The sequence below is a fragment of the Telmatherina bonti genome (assembly GCF_933228915.1).
Source record: "Telmatherina bonti genome assembly, chromosome: 5".
NCBI classification, from domain to species: Eukaryota; Metazoa; Chordata; class Actinopteri; order Atheriniformes; family Telmatherinidae; genus Telmatherina; species Telmatherina bonti.
The window spans coordinates 20,355,714-20,374,445 of record NC_136623.1 but is presented as its reverse complement, the minus strand read 5'-3'; the positions used below and the strand labels follow the sequence as shown (position 1 = coordinate 20,374,445).

General features: G+C 39.5%; 1 protein-coding gene across 1 annotated transcript in view; it reads left to right on the top strand.

Moving 5' to 3' along the window:
- Nucleotides 1-18,732, top strand: part of kcnn3 (potassium intermediate/small conductance calcium-activated channel, subfamily N, member 3) — a gene marked incomplete at its 3' end in the record, with an annotated part of 71,116 nt that overhangs the window by 552 nt on the left and 51,832 nt on the right. Inside the window, exons 2-3 of the mRNA XM_079241327.1 lie at nucleotides 214-1,334; nucleotides 18,263-18,358. Coding sequence (XP_079097453.1) covers nucleotides 240-1,334; nucleotides 18,263-18,358 — 1,191 coding nt within the window. The 5' untranslated portion in view covers nucleotides 214-239. The remainder of the gene's footprint in view (nucleotides 1-213; nucleotides 1,335-18,262; nucleotides 18,359-18,732) is intronic.

Here is an 18,732-nt window from a genome sequence, read left to right as displayed (position 1 = left end):
AGAGCTTCACTTCTCTCTGTTGCCCCTTTTTATCGCACATCCTCAGCTTTCGGAGTTGTAAAATTTCCCTGATTTAGTTTGCCAAAGATGGTTCATCATAGTTTTATGTAAAACATGTGTCTTTCATTACTATGATGCTGAAAAAGTGTGTGCTTCCATCATTTTGTGGCACCCCTCACAGTTTTTCTTGTGTTTCTTTGTGTTTGACCACAGACAGGTGCGTGGCCATAGCACTGACCATGGAGCCTCCCCCCTCTCTGAGCTTGGCTCTACTAGGAGGAAGCGAAGATGAAGACCAGCGCTTTCTTCTTCCCCTAGGAAGCATATCTCATCCATCCACTGCCGGCAACCAGCCAGGATCAAACCACTCAAACCACATGGGAGGTTCAAGCCTCGATCGTCTAAATGGCAGCACCCCATCCCCATCACCTGCCACGCCCAACTTGCCTCCAGCATCACTCCCAAAGCTGCCCCTGTCCTCCTCTGGAGCCCAGCCTCTGCCTCCTCCCATCCCTAATGCGCTTCACCCCACCAGCACCCCACTCTCTTCCTGCCTTGGTTCACAGCACAGCCTGAGCGGAGACAACTCCCCAGTCTACAACGCCCTCTTTTACTCCTCCCACTCACCCTCCATGGAGCGGGAGAGGGACAGAGAGCGTGACAGAGAGAGAGACAGAGGCAGCAAACACAGACAGGCTAGTCCTTTAGTTCACCGTAGAGACAGTAACCCCTTCACAGAGATCGCCATGAGCTCCTGTAAGTACACAGGTGGAGTCATGAAGCCCCTGAGCCGCCTCAGCGCCTCCCGCAGGAACCTCATTGAATCAGAAAGCAGTAGCGAAACCAAAGAGGGTGGCGTTTCAGCTGTTGCCGGGTTAACCGCCGCTGGTGGACACGACAGACAGCGAGACGCCCCGCCTACCTGCTCGGTGACCCAGTCCTCCACTAATCAACCCCCGATTCAGAGCCCCCCAGAGATTGTGATTTCATCCAAAGAAGACTCACCATATCCCAGAGGAGGATATGACATCACCGACTCCACATCCAACCAAATGTCCATCTACCATCAGAACCATGCACTAGTGGAGAGCCGGCGGGCACAGCCTGGACGGGGAAGTAGGCAGGGGGCGGTTGGGGCAGTGGGCACCACAGCCAGAGGCAGCACTTCTAAGGCTCCCAAACGAAAGAACCAAAACATTGGCTATAAACTGGGGCATCGCAGGGCACTGTTTGAGAAGAGGAAGAGGCTGAGTGACTATGCCCTCATCTTTGGAATGTTTGGCATCGTCGTCATGGTGATTGAGACAGAGCTATCATGGGGCGTGTACACTAAGGTGAGGAAACGGGCCGCTGGTAAAACAAGGCCCACTCTGTTTTTACAAATATCTGTTTATCTGTCATGTGGTGCTACGGTTGTTTAGTTGTTTGATGTGTCTGAAGTTGCCAAGTTTCACTCAGCCAAGTCTTAAGACAAATTCTTATGATGACATAACAATTCCTTCAGTTCAGGCTTGGATTTTCTTCCTTTTTTTTTTTTCTTTTTTCTTACAAGAAAGCGTTACATTACAAACTGAGAGTGTGGGAAACTGGCGATTTATAAGGCAGTAAAAGAATGGAAAACACAAACAGGCAGCATCATGTAAGCTGGAGATGTAATTGCTCTCACATAGAGGGTGATGTGAATAAGTGATGCAAAAGTGTGGAAAAAAATACTTTGAAAAATTACATTCATATTGAAAATGTGACGATGATCCAAGCTTCCACAAAATGATGAAACATAATCTTACTGGATGAGTGAAGGCACTTGCAGCAGATTTTTTTTTAAGGATATATTATAAGGTAAACATGAAGAGTTACAATGAAAAGTCAGCTTGTAACCCTCAGAAGTTCATAAAGTAGACCAGCAACATTTTAATTGCTGAATTCATTTGATGTTTTGTTCCACACATTACCTGTGAAGGTATCTGTAATTCTTGCTCTGGTGATACAGGGATGGGCTTTAGACACTAAATGAATGAGAGATTTCACATCTGCTGGTCTGTGATGTCTCTACCATCTTCGCTCTGATTGGTTCACTGCATTCATTTAATAGGAAAAAAACCCTGGTTTATGGCACATACATATGGTCTCGTCTGAGGTTATGCATTTATGACATAATGGTTTTGAAACAAAAAAGAAGTTGTGTAAGACAGATACATCACACAGAGAAATGGAGCTTAAAGACAGCGGTATAGATTTCCTTCTGCTGCTCTGAATTTGACGAGACTTTCGACTGCTTCCGTTTTGTTTTTAAATATGCATCTCCATCGCCTCCAGCCTTTTGTATGTATAATACTAAGCGGTTGAAGTGTCTCTTTGATGTGACATCCAAGTCGACAAATGTCACACCAAGCAGTCACACAGTGGTTGTACTTTCCTACTATCTTACTCAGCTGGAACCACCTGCTTTAACTTTTCACAAAACATTTCTGATATACATTCGCGTTCACTTTGTTGGTAGAGAAGCAAGATGAAATGTTGACCAAAGGACTTGTCCAAAGGTCACCTTCAAGATTTGAACCGGTAGCATTTGTTTTACTGAGCTCCCGGGTCAAACACACACACACACACACACACACACACATACCCTGTTTTAGGTTTATCTGGATGGGTCAGCGGTCATACTTACCAATTAGCAGTAGCTCACTCTGGACTCATTCTGAACAGGACAAAATGCATGTTGTTGGAGGGGGGTTGTGTACTGTAATGACCAAGCTTGACAGTTGCTGCTTCTGGGTGATGTAAGGCAACGATGCAAAGGACATGGGGGGCAGATTATCAGTAGGAGGCCGGGATCTCATTTGTCTGTGTAATGGCCAGTATAATAGGCTGAACTGGCCCCTGGCTGCTGTTGTGTGTTTATTTTCGGTGGGTGTGTTCGTGTGTTAAGGAGCCTCTGAGCGTCTTTTAGTTCATCTGCCTGTGGCAAACACTCTTGCTTTCATCCCGTTCTTCTTTCCACTTTGACGTATCATACAGGGTTGGTTTTATATAGCAAATGAAGTGGAAACATTACTTCCACTCATGCAGCTTTCCACAGATGGATTATTGATCATGTGACAGAGTAGGTGGGATGATGCGAGTGGACAGATTTACAGGTAGCCTTTAGAATAAGACTGCTTGGTATGTCCCCCATCATTCTGTTTGTGTTTTGGTTCGTGGTCTCCAGCTGAAACTGGCTGCTCTATGTTAATGTCATTACAGGAAGAATTTGCGTGTTCTGTTCTGCCAGCTTTGCCTCTGTCTCCCACTCATTACTTTATGAAAATGGCTGTTTCAGAAGCAGTGTCTTTTTATTAATGAAAATGCATGGGTCTGAATTTCTCTTTTAATCCCTCCTTGTGTCTTTTCTCGCTTGTGTCGGCCCATTCTCCTTCTTGAAGGAGATGGCCGACACCGTAATGTTCTCTTTCTCCATCTGTCCCTTTTTTTTTCTTCATTTTTTTATTATCCTGATTCCTTTATTCCTGTCTTTCTTTCATTATTTTTCCCCTCTCTTTCTCACTCCCTCTGCTCCTGTGCTCTTAAAGTGGGCGTCAAACTGGGGGAGTGTGATCGGAACAGGGAAGCGGCTGGGCGAGAATGAAAGTCTGTAGAAGGAGAGAAGAAGAAAAAGGCGATAATGAAAAGCCTGATTTAGTTCCTTAAGTTACAGTCGATGCAGTCCTCATTCAAAACTGGCTGTGTTGTCTGTCAAAGCAAATGATCGAACATCCATTCATTGGATGTTACTGTTACTTCACTTTATTGATTCATTTTTACGTCTTTAACGACTGTGTTTAGAGATGGATTTCACAAAGAACTGTATGGAAAACATCCCAGAACCTCAGTGTATTTTAAAAGATTGATTTCAGAGTGTTGAATGATCTTTCTTAAATCATTTAAACACAGGTTTGATTTGGTTTTTCGTCCAACAGACACTGGAGACTCATCAGACAGCTCAAACGCTCACTTACATAATTGAGGTGGCTAGAAGCCCACTGGTTGTTCTTGTGAAAAATGAATGGAGAGGTCAGAATGAGAGGTGAATGGGAGGGTGGCTGGGAGAACAGTTGAGAGGTTCAAGCGGTGGTTTAAACCAGTCTAAGGATGGAAGCTTTGAAGGATTTCTTATATTGATTACTGATAATCACTCACTTCTTCCATCATGCTCTATCTACCCCCACATGCACATGCTGTACAAACTTGTACATCAATCGTTGCCAACCCTCCTCCCTTTTTTACACTCTTCATTGACAACCATTCTTAATAGGTGGAGTGAGTTGCTGTAGCTAATTCTGATAGTTTAAGACATGTTTTCTTGACTGAAAATATTTAATGATACAATATAGATTCATATGAACTGGACTTTTAACATATTATGGCATAGCTGGAAACTAAATGCTGCTGTGCTGCATGCTGACATTTATCATATATATATACATATGGATTGTTTCAAGGGTTCCTTTGCATAGTCTGCACCTGGGACTATACAAAGGAGCCCCGGAAACAAACCAGCACCTTACAGCAGGGTGCAAGATACTGGCAGGCAAAGAATGGAGCGCCATAACCAAGTAGCTAGCTGCCATAGTGTACAGGAACATCTGTGCAAAATATGGACTGGAGACCCCTAACTCCCAGTGGGAAGCTCCCTCCAAGGTGGTGGCTAAGATCTCTCTCTCTCTCTCTCTATATATATATATATATATATATATATATATATATATATATATATATATATATGTATGTATATAAAGCTCCTACACCTTTTTTAGAATGTCCAGCTGCTCAATTTTGCTCCCAAGAATAGAGATGAAGAGTACGAATGGAACTAAACAGGGTGGGTTGGATTGTGTGGTGTGAGCGTGTTGCTTTGTGTGTGTAAGGATGGATTGAGGGAGAGAGGTTAACAGCGGAAGACATTGTGTTCGTGACTGTGAGTATTGCGTGTACATACAGTGCATTTTCCAAAGCAGATTTCAAAACCGTCAGCACATTACGAAGCTGCGGCTGTGATTTGTGATTAATTTCTTTCATTGCTTTGTGGCTTCCATTTTCATTCATCATGCTGTTCATTTAATTCAATTCTAAACCACGTCCTGAGGTCTGAGATCAGTGTGATAAGTTTTGGTTACACGTAAAACCTGTTCTTATGTATGCTAAGCTGTGGCAGTAAATACAAGTGTTGTAAATATCCAGTAAAGCAGTTAAATTATGCAGTGATAATATTGCATGATGAAATAATTTATGAATATGAAATAATTTAATTTGCCCTCAGGCACAGTAGTTTTCACACAAAAAAATGGAAAGATAAAAACTAAATAATTTCAAATGCTTCCAAAACATATTTTTTATGTGTGTGTTTGACTACCTCTCCTAGTGATAAGTTTAGGCAGAATCAAGTACATTTATGTTTGACACAGAACACTGATATGCAGATGTATGAACAGTTTTGTCCGTCTACTCTGTTGGTTTTCAAGGGGCTTTGTTATCCATCACATGACGCAAAAATCAGAGCAATGCCTCTGGAAATCATAGGGGTAGTGTCTAGTTGGGCAACCAGCAAAAGAAGCAAACCAGAGAAGAAGTACAGGAAGAAGACTACACAGAAGCCACCAAATAAAAAGCAACCAAAGAAGACGCAGAAGTTGAGCAACAGCAAAAAACTTTGTAGTTTTATAATTTTTATAGTGTTTTCAGATGCTTGTAAACAACTTTAAAACCATGTATTACCACTACTAACCAATGTCAAAAGGAAGTGAACGCTGAACTCAGTGGATGAACTGACTTAACAACTATGGCAACTTAAATGATGCATCCATGAGGGCAGCAACATGTAAGACAGCATAAATATTGAGTTAGGAAAAGTTCTCTCATGAAGAGTATGTTATGGATTTAATTCTGAACAAGAGACCTGTTTGAGAATAACCAAGGCTCTTTGCTCCTTGGGACCTTAGCATGTGGCTTGTCACCATCAGATCTGGGAAATGTATTATAAAGGCCCTTATGTCTCCCTGTGGCCATGCTCCTCACCACATTTCAGAACTGCCATGCAACATGGCTATTCTGAGGGAATGCACAGCTGTTGTCAAATTCACCTGTCATACTGTTGTGCACACCCTTGACAGATTTGTGACGCGGAGGGAAGGGATACCAACACTGGTGTTCTGTACCCACTGACTCTCAACATAGGCATGTCCATTTATTTTTTTATATGGAGTTTTTATGCAAGTCGCCTTGTCTATAAATGGATTATTAAACCTTTTTACCAACTAGCCCCAACAGACCACCTAGCCCATAGCTATCCTCTCCTCATTGCTAACAATATCTTCTCAATTCATGGTGGGCAGAGATTTCAGCAGTGATAAATTAGAATTCTAACAAATCCCCATTTGCTTAAAGAGAGTCATATCTAGTCTGTTTTAAGGCCATGGCAGGTGTTTTTTTTAAATGGCAGAAATGTCTACATGTACAATTTGGAGAAATTCAAAAGAGTATTTAAGGGAAATAATTACTGCTTGAGTGGAACTTTAGATATTATTTAAGAGAAAGTATCAAGAAATAGCTGAATTCTTAAGTTCCTCAGTGTGTACAAACAATTTAGTTTTTGCTTTAATTGAAACAGTAAGTGTTGTTACAGTATCATCCTTTTAACTCAAATTACTGATGAACTAAGTCTGCTTCTATGGAAGAAATGTCCAAGACCAGCCATGTAAAAGAATTATTACATCATGCACAATTTAAAACAGTTTTTCGAAGCTGCACAGACATGGGCAATATTGCATGGCATTCATATAATTATACAATGGTATACTTTTATGTTGTTGTATCAAATACATTTATTAATGTACAAACAAAATTATAATCTCCTTCTTTCTTAACTGAGACAAAACACAGAAAATTGTCTGCAGCAACTTACTGTATTATAAAATGTGATTTTAATGTTGCTAGGCTACCTAGTACCATAGTTGGTAATTATCTTAATGAGTTACAAGGACATGCTCTATGCTGTAATTATGGGAATCCACCCATATTCATAGTAATGTGGCACACATTGAGAGGGTATAAAAATGAAACTTCTTTGTAATGAAAGCTTAATATGATGGAAAATGATGTTCAATGGCAAAATTACACTTACCAGCTGGAAAATGGCTGCCAGTAAGTTTAGGACACAAACTAAGCACATTCACTAACAAACTTTATCATAGAAACTGAATTTGTATGTGACAGCATATTAGTCTGTGATGAAGTAGACAATGTTGTTTCACCATTGGAATTTAACTGATCCTGTTGCTTTTAGAGGATATATACTGAATTGTCCTCAATATTTAACATAGTTCCAGTGTTGTGCCATGTTCATTAATGGCACAGTATCCATCCATTTTATTCCAATAATCCAGAGTCAGGCTGTAGGGGCAGCTGCAAAAGCACAGCCACATTTGCTAGCTCGTCTGCGGGGATCCTGAGACCAAGAGACATAATCCCTCCATCATGTCCTGGGTCTTCCCTGGCGTCTTCTCCCAGAACGATTTGTCCCGAACACCTCACTGGGGAGGCATCCTCACCAGATGCCTGAGCCACCTCATCTGGCTCGTCTCGATGTGGAAGAGCTATGGCTCCCCTAAACCCCTCCCGGATGACTGAGGTTTTCACCCCGTCTCTAAAGGAGAGCTTAGCCACCTGCAAAGGAAACTCATTTCAGCCAATTGTGTTCACAATTTTGTTCTTTCAGTTACTACCCACAGCTTAGGTGAAGGTAAAAACGTAGATCAGCCAGTAATTGGAGAGCTTTGCCTCTTGACACAATTTATTTTCAACTCAATTGCTTCACACTGGGCTGCGAATTGCTTGAGTGAGAGTTGGAGATCACAACCCACTTAAGTCAAAAGAACCACCATCCATCCATTTTCCTAACCGCTTGTTCCAATGAAGCTGGAGCCTATCCCAGTAATCAATGGGTGAGTGGCAGGGTACACCACAGCCAGGTCGCCAGTCCATCAGAGGGTTTACATCATCTCAACTACATCATCTGCAAAATGCAAAGCTCCAATCCTGAGGGCACAAAACCAGATTCCATCAACACCTTGTCTGTGCCTAGAAATGCGGTCCATAAAAGTACAGAATCTGTGACTAAGGCAGCCTTAAAGAGGGCAACCATCACCAGTCTACCAATCCAGAGGCACTGTCCCCAGTGTCCATGCAATGCTGTGGATGCGTATTAGCCAGGATAGCCCCAGAGTATCCAGAGCATAAAGGAAGCCTGTGTGGATGTTGTCAACCTTCAGCTGTGTTGGTTGGATTGAGGAGGTCTTCGAAGTATTCCTTCCAACGATTCACAAAGTTGAAGTCAGCAGCCCCTTATCCCCACTGTACACAGTGTTGATTGAGCGCTGCTCCTCCACCTGAACCACCAGATACAGGTCCAGAATCTCCTCGAAGCTGTCCGAAAGTTTATCATCATGGCCCATCTCTAAATTGCACCCATGGCCGAATTCAGCAACTACTGAAGCTACATTCTGCCTGCCTGATGTCCATGAGCTGCTTCCAGAGTCCTATAGGCCAAAAATGCCTGGTAGGACTCCTTCTACGGCTTGACAGCATGCCTCATTACTGGTGTCCAACAATGGGATTACTGCACAACCAGCACCAACAAGCACCAACGACCTTATAGCCATGCAATGAAAGCATGAAGCATAGCCCACTCGGTTCAATATAATCTGTCTCACTTGGGGCATAGTTGAAGTTCTGCTGGAGGTGCGAGTTGATACTCTCTGACAGGGACTCCACCAGACATTCCCAGGAGACTGTCATAACATTTTTGGGCCATGTTTGCCCTGCCAGGTCTGACCAGCATCCTTCCTCACTATCTGAGCAAGCTCACCTCCTGATGGTAATCAGCTGACAACTCCGCCAGTCTCTTCACCGAGGTCTCCAAGACGGGCTGCTGTCTGATATGACTACAAAACTGATCATCAAACTGTGGCCTAGAGTTTCCTGGTACACATGTGAACACTCTTATGCTTAAACATGGTGTTTGTTATGGACAATATGGTTGAGGTAACGAAAAACCTCCCAAGTTCCGATTGGGATTAGGTCATTACCCATGTGAGCATTGGGTAAGTAAGAAAACTTTTTATTTTGATTCTTAATGTGTCTTTCTCTGGTGACTACATAACTTCAGCCGGAAGAATAGTGTTGCAAGTGTAATGGATGGTGGAGTTGCATTGTGGAAAAGATCTGATGCTAAGTTGTTATTGTCATGTGTGTGAAGACCAAAGTTTTGTGTCATGCATACAACAATAGGTGATGCTCTGACGTCCAGTTTCCACCAGATGCTTGCATGCTGTGTTTTGAGCGGTACGGAGGTTTTTATCCAACCTCCACAGCACAGTCATATGAAAAGAAAAAAAACATATTCATATTTTAATAAGCATGTTAAACTCACCACCCACTTTCAAAACTGCTGTTATCTTGGTTTATACATTTTCCTTTCTGCTGCTGTCCTTGTCAACGTATCTCTGATGTTGTGTAAAACCTTGTGATTTTCCATTTCCATGATGAACAAATTGTCATCCAAGATGAAAAAAGAAGAAAAACAAAAACACTTAACGCCCTGACCATGTTCAGCTGTCGAAAACCTGTCCAGGGGACTTTATTTTGAAATTTACCAGATATTTTACTCTGTTCCTATGTCCTGTCTGGTTCAGCCAGAACGTGTTGCACACGCACCCGATGGACATTGGATGTAGACTTTCCTCTGTATGGAGTATGGTGAGAGAGAAAAGTATCTCAAATGAAAAATGGTTAAGAACTCTTGAAAAATCATGCATTTTTTTCTCTGCGTTTTAGGGTGATTTTTTTTTTCCCCCCCATCCCAGCCAGAAAGATCTTTAAATCTTTGGGACCAGGGTCCAGAGCACCATCAAACTCATGCATTTGTTTCGTTTGAGTAATTTCCATGTTGTAGTCATATGTAATGTTGTCTGTATTGCTTTTAACTGATTGTAATATACACCCAAACTTTTTTTCAGCCCAGGCCAGTTCATGAAAAGATTCCTAAATTGTATTATTTAAGTTAGCTTGAAATGGCCTTTGTGTGTGTACAACACTGGCTGACTAGTGGCCGTGCTCTTACCCATTCTCCTCTTTCTTTCTCCTCCATTTCCCTTTAGGGGAGTGTTTATGTCCCTCCCCCTGGTGATTCTCAAATATGTCTTTTATTTCCCCAAGGAGGTTATTGCCATGTCAGCAGGCTTACAGAATCCCCCAACCTCCTCCTCTATCACATTTTTTGCAGACATTCACAGGCAGACCTTTCCAGACCTTTCTCCGCTTGACCACTTACGGAGGCTGCATGTCGCTTTTCCGATGGTACATGATGATGATGATGATGATGATCAGGGAATTAAACTCACCAACTGCCACCATATTCTCTAAAGTAATCATCAGCAATCTCAGCACTTCTGTGCCGCTTCCTCTCTTCCTCCTCCTCCTCCTCCTCCTCCTCCTCCTCTTTCTTCCACTCCACACTCTTTCATCACAATCTTCTAAGGCAGTGGTGCCCAGCCTGGAGTCCCTGCACTGACAAGGGGGTCCTCCAAAGGGCACTGAGGGTCCGAGAAGCTGTTCAAAGCCAGTTTGATTTAAATCTTCAACACAGAGATAGACAAAGGTATATTTGCTAAAGGTTTTCTTTTATCATCAGGTTGTTTTATTAACATGAAACAAATGTTTTAGGAGCCCCTTCCCTCTTATAAATAGCACTGACTTTGCACCATTCCTTAATGAGATTGCATTTGTCTTTATTTTGAAAAAAAAAAAAAAAAAAAAAAGTTAGGCTGAATGTTGCTAATTGCCTTAACTTCAGTTTTATTAGGAGTCCACCTGGAGGCATCATTTATCTGGAAGATCAGGAGATCATTGAAATGGCAAAAGGATTTGTTAATTGTGAAGTAAAAACATAAATTGATCAATATAGTTTCAAATTTTACAATTAATTCATACAAAAATAAATTAAATAGCAAAGTGTGAGGGATTTTATATTAAAATGTATTCAATTATTGCACACTGTGATTTGTAAATGTATTTTCAAATGCTATCTTTAAAGGGAAAAAATAACATTATTCATCATCTGGAGCTTCTGTCTTCGTTATGATTGGTTGTTAAACTTTATCATATGTGCGTGCCATTTACTTTAATGGAGACAAGGCACAGATTCTAAAACTCAAAAATGGAAGATGAAGCAACTGAAGCTGCACAATAAATGATTTAACTATTTTGGCTAACTATATTGATAGCTCAGATGCCAATAATACAAATGCTTTCAGGAGACTGCTGCAGATAAAGCAAAACTTCAAAGCATCCATCCAACATTCAGAAGATGAGTTCTCTCAAAGTTTGATAGGTCAAGATAGAGACGCAGAGAAGTAGGTTGTGGTCCTCCAAACATTTATGGTAAGAAGCTAGCTTATGAAAGCATAAAGCTAAGCATGGTTTAAACACAGGGGAATGAAGAGAGTGGGTTGGGGCAGGTAGGCTTGCATCATCCCATGGTAACAAGAACATTTTTGTCACAGAGTCTATATCATCTCCTCTGTGTATACACACCTATGATGTGTGTGCTTCCATGCCATTTTGTATTCAGCTCTGTCAAAGAAGCATAAATGGATGCACCTGATAATGTGTGCACATTCACATCTCTCTTTGTCTGGATATAATTGACTGTGTATGGCTGTAATGGCGTGTGCCAATGTGAAGTAGAGTGTGTGTAAGTGGTGTGTGTGCGTGTGTTTATCCTGGTAAGGTGAAATCACTTCTCTGCCTACTGCCTGTTTCCCTGGAGACTGATTGCAAGAAAGTATCACTCTGACAGGAGAGAATCCCAAGGCTAAGTCATTAGAACACACATGCACACACATGCACACATTCATATTCATTGATATTCATCATCACCACATGTAGTGAGCGACTTATCACTGCAAGAGTAATGTGTCGGTAATCGACATGTAGTTGCTTTCATATCTGTGTCAATGAAGTGGGGACAGTTGGGGAAAGCCCTTCAGTTACCTGTGTGTCTGTGTGTGTGGCTGCGTCTGTGTGAGTCGGTGTCTCGCTGCCTTTCAACGGATCTAAAGAAGCTGGAAAAAGCTCATTACCTCTGCATGCTGTCAACTTAAGACAATGATCGATACACACTAATCACACACTTATGCGTACCTGGGCAAACAAAATAAAAAAAGAAAAGAGAAGAAGAAGAGAAGAAACACACATGGACACAAAACAAGAACATAAAGTCAGAACTGTGAAACTAGAAAATAAATATTTAAAAAATTCCAGAAAGGAAATTTTTCTTTCTTTCTTTTATTCCCAGTATAATATTATCAGTCATGAAAATTCCCCTTTCTGTCAGTATCACAACAGATTTGTTCCACCGTAAAGGAGTTCAGACGTTCCCTATTTAAAACATTCTGTATAAATAACAAAATATGACAGACGACCACAAAGCCACAGATCCACCTTTGAATGCATATGCGTTCATCCAATATACCTGAGCTCTGTAGTGAACAGTTTTATCATAGGAAAATGTACATCATTAAAATATGGTAGGCACTTTATTAATAGCAATACTTGTACTTCCCAAAACTAACATGAAACAGTCACTTGTGTCCGAGATGTACACATGGCAAAACCTAAAGTGCACTACAGAATTATTCTATTACCTGGTTTAATTATTTATTTTTATCGCTCTTGCAAAAAATCTGAAGTTGTGAGCGTAAATTTCCTCATTAATATTTCATGCAGGTGGGTCCCTGCAGATTAAAAACACAAATTCCCCTGACAGAGGATTTATAACTTGCCAAAAAATAAGTGTTATTTGGCAAATTAATATGGAAATGGACCGGTGTCACATTAATTAAATGGACTTGGTATTAACCTGTCAACCAGCTGGGACACATATGGGTTTCTGTGTATTTTGCATGTTCTTGTGCTTGCAGACTTTTTCTCAAAGTGCATTAGTAACCTCTAACATTTCAAGATTTTTTTCTAGATTTATTGATCATTCTCAATTTGTTTGAGATATTGACATGCATGGTTGTCCATCTCCATGTTTTCCCTGTCATAAATTGGCCCATTCTACATTGACTGTCACCCGTTGTCAGAGAAACTGCTGCTACACAATTTGCTTCACAACCAGACTTGTTTCAGTATTTTACAGTGACGTATAAGCAAACAAAGTTTTTCAACCAGTTTTCATGAGGATAGTATTGCTTTAAAACATATCTTGAAAACCACATGGAAAATAAGTTCAAATAGATTACACTCGATGCTGTGAAGTGTCAAGGTATATTCATCTAAAGAAAAAAAAGTCATGGGATTTTTGGAAGAAAAATCCACTTGTGAAACCTCCCCTGTCATTAATTAGTAGATGGTAGGTGCTGGTAGGTGACAGGGTTTTGAACTTTACACACAACACAACATCCATTTTCTCCCAGCTTCCAGTCTTTATGCCAACCTAATCTCCTGCTCAGCAACACAGCACAGAAATGCATTTCAGATATTGTAAAGCTTATTAAACGAGTTAAACAAACTAGTGTCCATCTGCCTCAATGTGAATAGATGTGTTTTGTTATGCACACTAACAGTAATTCAGACAAATCAGATAGGATATGTACATATTTAAATGGCACACGCACAAACTGTAGAGTAGGAAGCATACGTGTGCTGTCTGCATGCAAATCTACAACTGTCCACATCTATATCTGTATTTGCTGACAAGAATTTAATGGTGGTGCATTGATGTAGAACAGTTTGATCACTAAATAAGATATGTCCACTGATGGAAACTAATAGTCAATTGGCAGTGGAGCATTTGTGATGATTGTAGTGTGTAAAGAGAAACACTGTGCCAGTGTTAGCAATGGGTAGATTTTACCAGCAAAACAAAAGAAGAAAAGAAAAAATGCTCAGTAGAGAGTAAGGGGGCTGAAAAATTAAACAGTAGAGAGAAATGGCCTGATCTCAAAGCAAGTCACATTTCAGCTCGCCAAGTGTGACTATTTAGCCGGAATCACTGCTGAGAGCCAAAGCTGAAACCTGCATTTTTCTCATTAGCACAACAGTGTTGGCTTTCTTTGCTCCTAGTTTGCTTCGGTGAGTACAAATGAGATTTTAGCAGAAGGGAGATTGAGACAGGACAAGCCTGCACAAGCAAAGAAAGACTAGAAGACAGATAGAGCTTTGAACAGGCTGATAGAAGAAATCAGTGTGAGCCAAGGCCTGATGGTATTTTCCCAGTATTGTGCAGTGGCCCATAACCACACTGGTATTAGCAACAAATGTGAGCATGTATAGATGTGCTTGTGCCTGTTTGTGTGTGGTGTAAGTGGTAAAAGAAAAAGCACATAGTTACTGTTCAGTCAGATTTTGATAATTATAAAGAACAATAAATACTCAACAAAGGTGTGTCTGTGAGAATGAAAAAACTAGACCTTGTTTGTTTGATGTTTAGTGAATACTATTTATGCCAAGACGCATCTACAGAGCCTGAATACACACTGTAACTCACTAGCACTCTATTTTCCACAAGGCTGACTTGTAATATATATTCATGAATCCAAAATGCTGTGTGGATTCTGCTTAATAATGCCATGAAGGAAAGGCTGAGTAATATGTGTCTGAACTCAGTGCAGATTAAGGGAGTGTTTGGTGATGAATGCTTAACAGTCATCCTATTTAACCACTGACATATCTGATATGAAATATAGCAGTCTTAGGTGTCTCTTGAGGAGGATATTAGGCTGCTGTGCTCATCATGTGACCTTGCTGATCTCAAGGATGGATGTGTTTTGGAGTTGTTTGTATGGGGGGTGTTGAGTGAATACATTCTGCAATTCAAAACATGGTCCTTGAGCTGATGTGGACAAATGAAGCAGTTTAGCAAGTATAACTTCCAGAAACCGAAAACTGAATTCTGAGTTCTAGCTCTGAATATGAGATGCAGAAGATTTATTTGAACTGAAGTGAACCAGACTGAGTGCTTTAATTGTAATTTATAAATAAATAAATAAATAACAAAATATCAAAATGTTTCATGACAAACATGTTCAGCAAACCAGTTATTTTTTAAAGGTATGTGGGCAGTGATAAACTAATGTTTATGTTAAGATTATGCAATTTTATCAGTTAAGCAGTGGCCTCTTATTGGTAAGCCATGTTGTAACTGATGACAAATGTTGATATAACGGTATCACCATTTTTACCAGTATTTTATTTATCTGTAAATTGAATCTCATCACTTTGAACCAGGTTTATATTACTGGGAGAGCAGGAGGCTTGAAAGGTCTTTTTTTTTTATTATTGTCAATAAGATAAGTGTGGAAAAGATACACACATTTAATTTGGAATGGATTATGACAGTGTTTTTCAACCACTGTGCCATGGCACACTAGTGTGCCGTGAGAGATTATCAGCTGTGCCCTGAGAAATTGCCCAATTTCACCTAAACGGTCTAAAAAGCAGCTCTGTGTTCATCCAAACAGACCCAGTGAAAGATAATAAAATTCCTTTTTCTTGTGTTTAGCTGATTTCTATTTAAGAGGCTTTGACAAGATGGACTTTATAATAATAATATGGACTTAAAAAATGTATATAATTTTTTTTGTTTGTGGTGTGTCTTGGAATTATTCAGTGAAAAAATGTGTAGCTTGGCTCAAAAATGGTTAAAACAAACAAAAAAAAAAAAAAACCCACTGGATTATAAACACTGGATACTGGTTTAGGAAAGGTCATGTTTAGCTCCTTAACCAGCTAGGCCTGCCAGTCTTTTGCAATAATTTTTTTTTTTTTAATCCGAGAAGAGAGATCTCTCTCAGCCCTTGTGGTAAACAATCATATAGAGTTAATGTATACAACTGTAAATATATATATATATATATATATATATATATATATATATTTTTTTTTTTTTTTTTTTTTTTTTTTTTTTTTTTTTTCCCTTGTCCAGCATTTAAGCAAGGAGACTGATGTTCTGGATGCTGTGTTTTGCTGAGCAAATTTATTTTGCCAAGGGGAACTTTTATAGATGTAATGATCCCCTAGCTGCTGGACCTGACCGGAAAGGACAGAAAAGGGGCAGAAAGAGAACAGAAAAGAGAACATAAAGAACAAAAGACAGAGATCAATGCATACACGTATATGCACATACATACCTACCTACATATATATGTATATACATTCGCACATACATTCTATATATATATATATATATATATATATATATATATATATATATATATATATATATATATATATATATATAATGTATGTGCGAATGTATATACATATATATGCATATATATGCATACACACACATATACACGTACACACATATACACATACACACGCATACATACATACATACACGTACATACATACATACATGTATATAGATAGATATACATACATATATACATACATATATATATATATATATATATACATATATATATATATATATATATATATATATATATATATATATATATATATATATATATATATATATATATATATACATACACATACACATACACATACACATACACACACACACACACACACACACACATACATACAAATACACACATATACATACATATATACACACACATACCCACCCACACACATAAATATATATACACCCACACAAGCCAACTCTAGATTCATGGTCTGAATATATATATATACATATATATACATCCACCAAGGGGCAGGAGACCAGTACAGGGTTTTGAGAAAAGTTTCTACCATAAAGTCATGCAAAATCCCTCAGAAACTGTATGTATCAACTATGATACGTTTGGCTTTATAGAGTTAAAAGAGTCAGTGTGCAAGCCTGTTGTGGTCGGTATGGAAAGATCTCCTGCTGCGGTCCTGATTTCTTTGGAGCTAAAGACACACTCTTATTTCTTTTGTCAACAATCAGCACCACAGGCTCCAGATCAGCACAGAATCTGACTGCTTTATCAGTTTGGGGAGTTTCTTTGGGTCACTGGGTCTGATGCTGCTACCTCAACAGACAGCTGCCAAGAAAACTGTACTTTCCATTATAGATACCAAAACTGCCTCAAGAAATAAAGTCTGATGCTCATTTTCATTGTACACCAATATTAGCCAAGACTTTTCAGTCTGGGCCAAAGTATGGGTCCATCCAACAGACAGACTGATTGACAGACGGCAGAGCTTTAGGAATGGCTGTGCCCCAAGCATGTCTCTGTACTTCCTCATGCATGACGAAAATGGATGAGATGAGAAAAAAGTAATAGCTGTGAGGTGAAATTGTATGAAATTTCAACCAAATTCTCACTGGTATGCTAGAATGCTTCAGAGGATGAGATTTAAAATAAACTCTTGGTAGATAATTAATACACTTCCACATGGCCAGTTCTCCAATTAGAATTCTGTAAGACATCCTTTATTATTATAACTCAGAAAGAATTCTACATTTAAAATAATTCAACTATAAAAATGAACTTTTAATTGTCTGGTTCATAAACATCTTTTAGCCACAGAGAAGTAAAAAATATATCTCATGGCTATTACAGCATATAGATTCGTAATTATCACTTATGCAGCTATCTTTCAAATATTTTTCTTTTTTTAAAGTCCATTAATTTATTCATTCATCTGTTCAAAATGAATTGGCATTCAAATATATTCTGAACTGGCTGAAGCTACATCTTGCAGACAATTTCCCTTTAATTCCTTCTTCTACTTTAGGTTTGCGCAGTACTGTGTACTAATGTGTGAATGTGTTTGTGTATATGTGCAAACATGCGTATAATATCTCAACTAAGTGTTGCTGTGCTCTGAGTGTGTGAGGTGAACAGGTTAAAGAAGCTAGTGAAGTGTTAGAAGCTATATTGATTGGAAGTTCCCCAGTGCATTGATTATAAGCTCAATCACACCAGACAAGCAGCTGATTTAAAGCTAAAGTCCAGACGAATGTTGGTGGATGAAATACTACAAATCCACTTCTGTTCAAACTGCTGAAATTATTTAAATGTTATGTTTGTCCTTCCATGTTCAGAAAGGCAGGTGTTCCAGCAATATAATTACAGCTATGCTTAAGTATATAGTGAGTGGTACAGTTTCGAAATTAAACCTACCATCACAACAAAGTCAACCTCAAACGTATTCATGAAGCATGTCTCTGATGATAAGTGTGCCTATTTTCTTTCTGCAGAGCTCCATGTATTCTCTGGCCCTGAAGTGTCTCATCAGCCTGTCCACAGTCATCCTGCTGGGGCTTATCATTGCTTACCATGCACGTGAGGTTCAGGTAAAACCATATAAATACTGTACATCTGCACGCATATGTTATATTGTTATCATAGGAGCTTAATTTTATTTAGCCGGGTTAATTAACGTGTAGTTGCATTTCTGAGGGTGTGTTGAGATAATCTGATATGAACACACGCGCATTTAGGTCATTTCAATAATGACCAAAGCAATCCACCAAGTGTAGGACAAATAGGCATGGAGCCACAAACAAGCAGATATTTAGTTATTCTGGGGTAGGCAATTAAAAAACAACACAGGCACAGCTTGCTTTCTGCATAAACATAAGCATGACCTTGCTAATTACCTCTTTTTAAGTTGCTGAATTTTGTGATACGCTATCAGTGTTCAGTTTACAGATATTCTTTTGTGCAC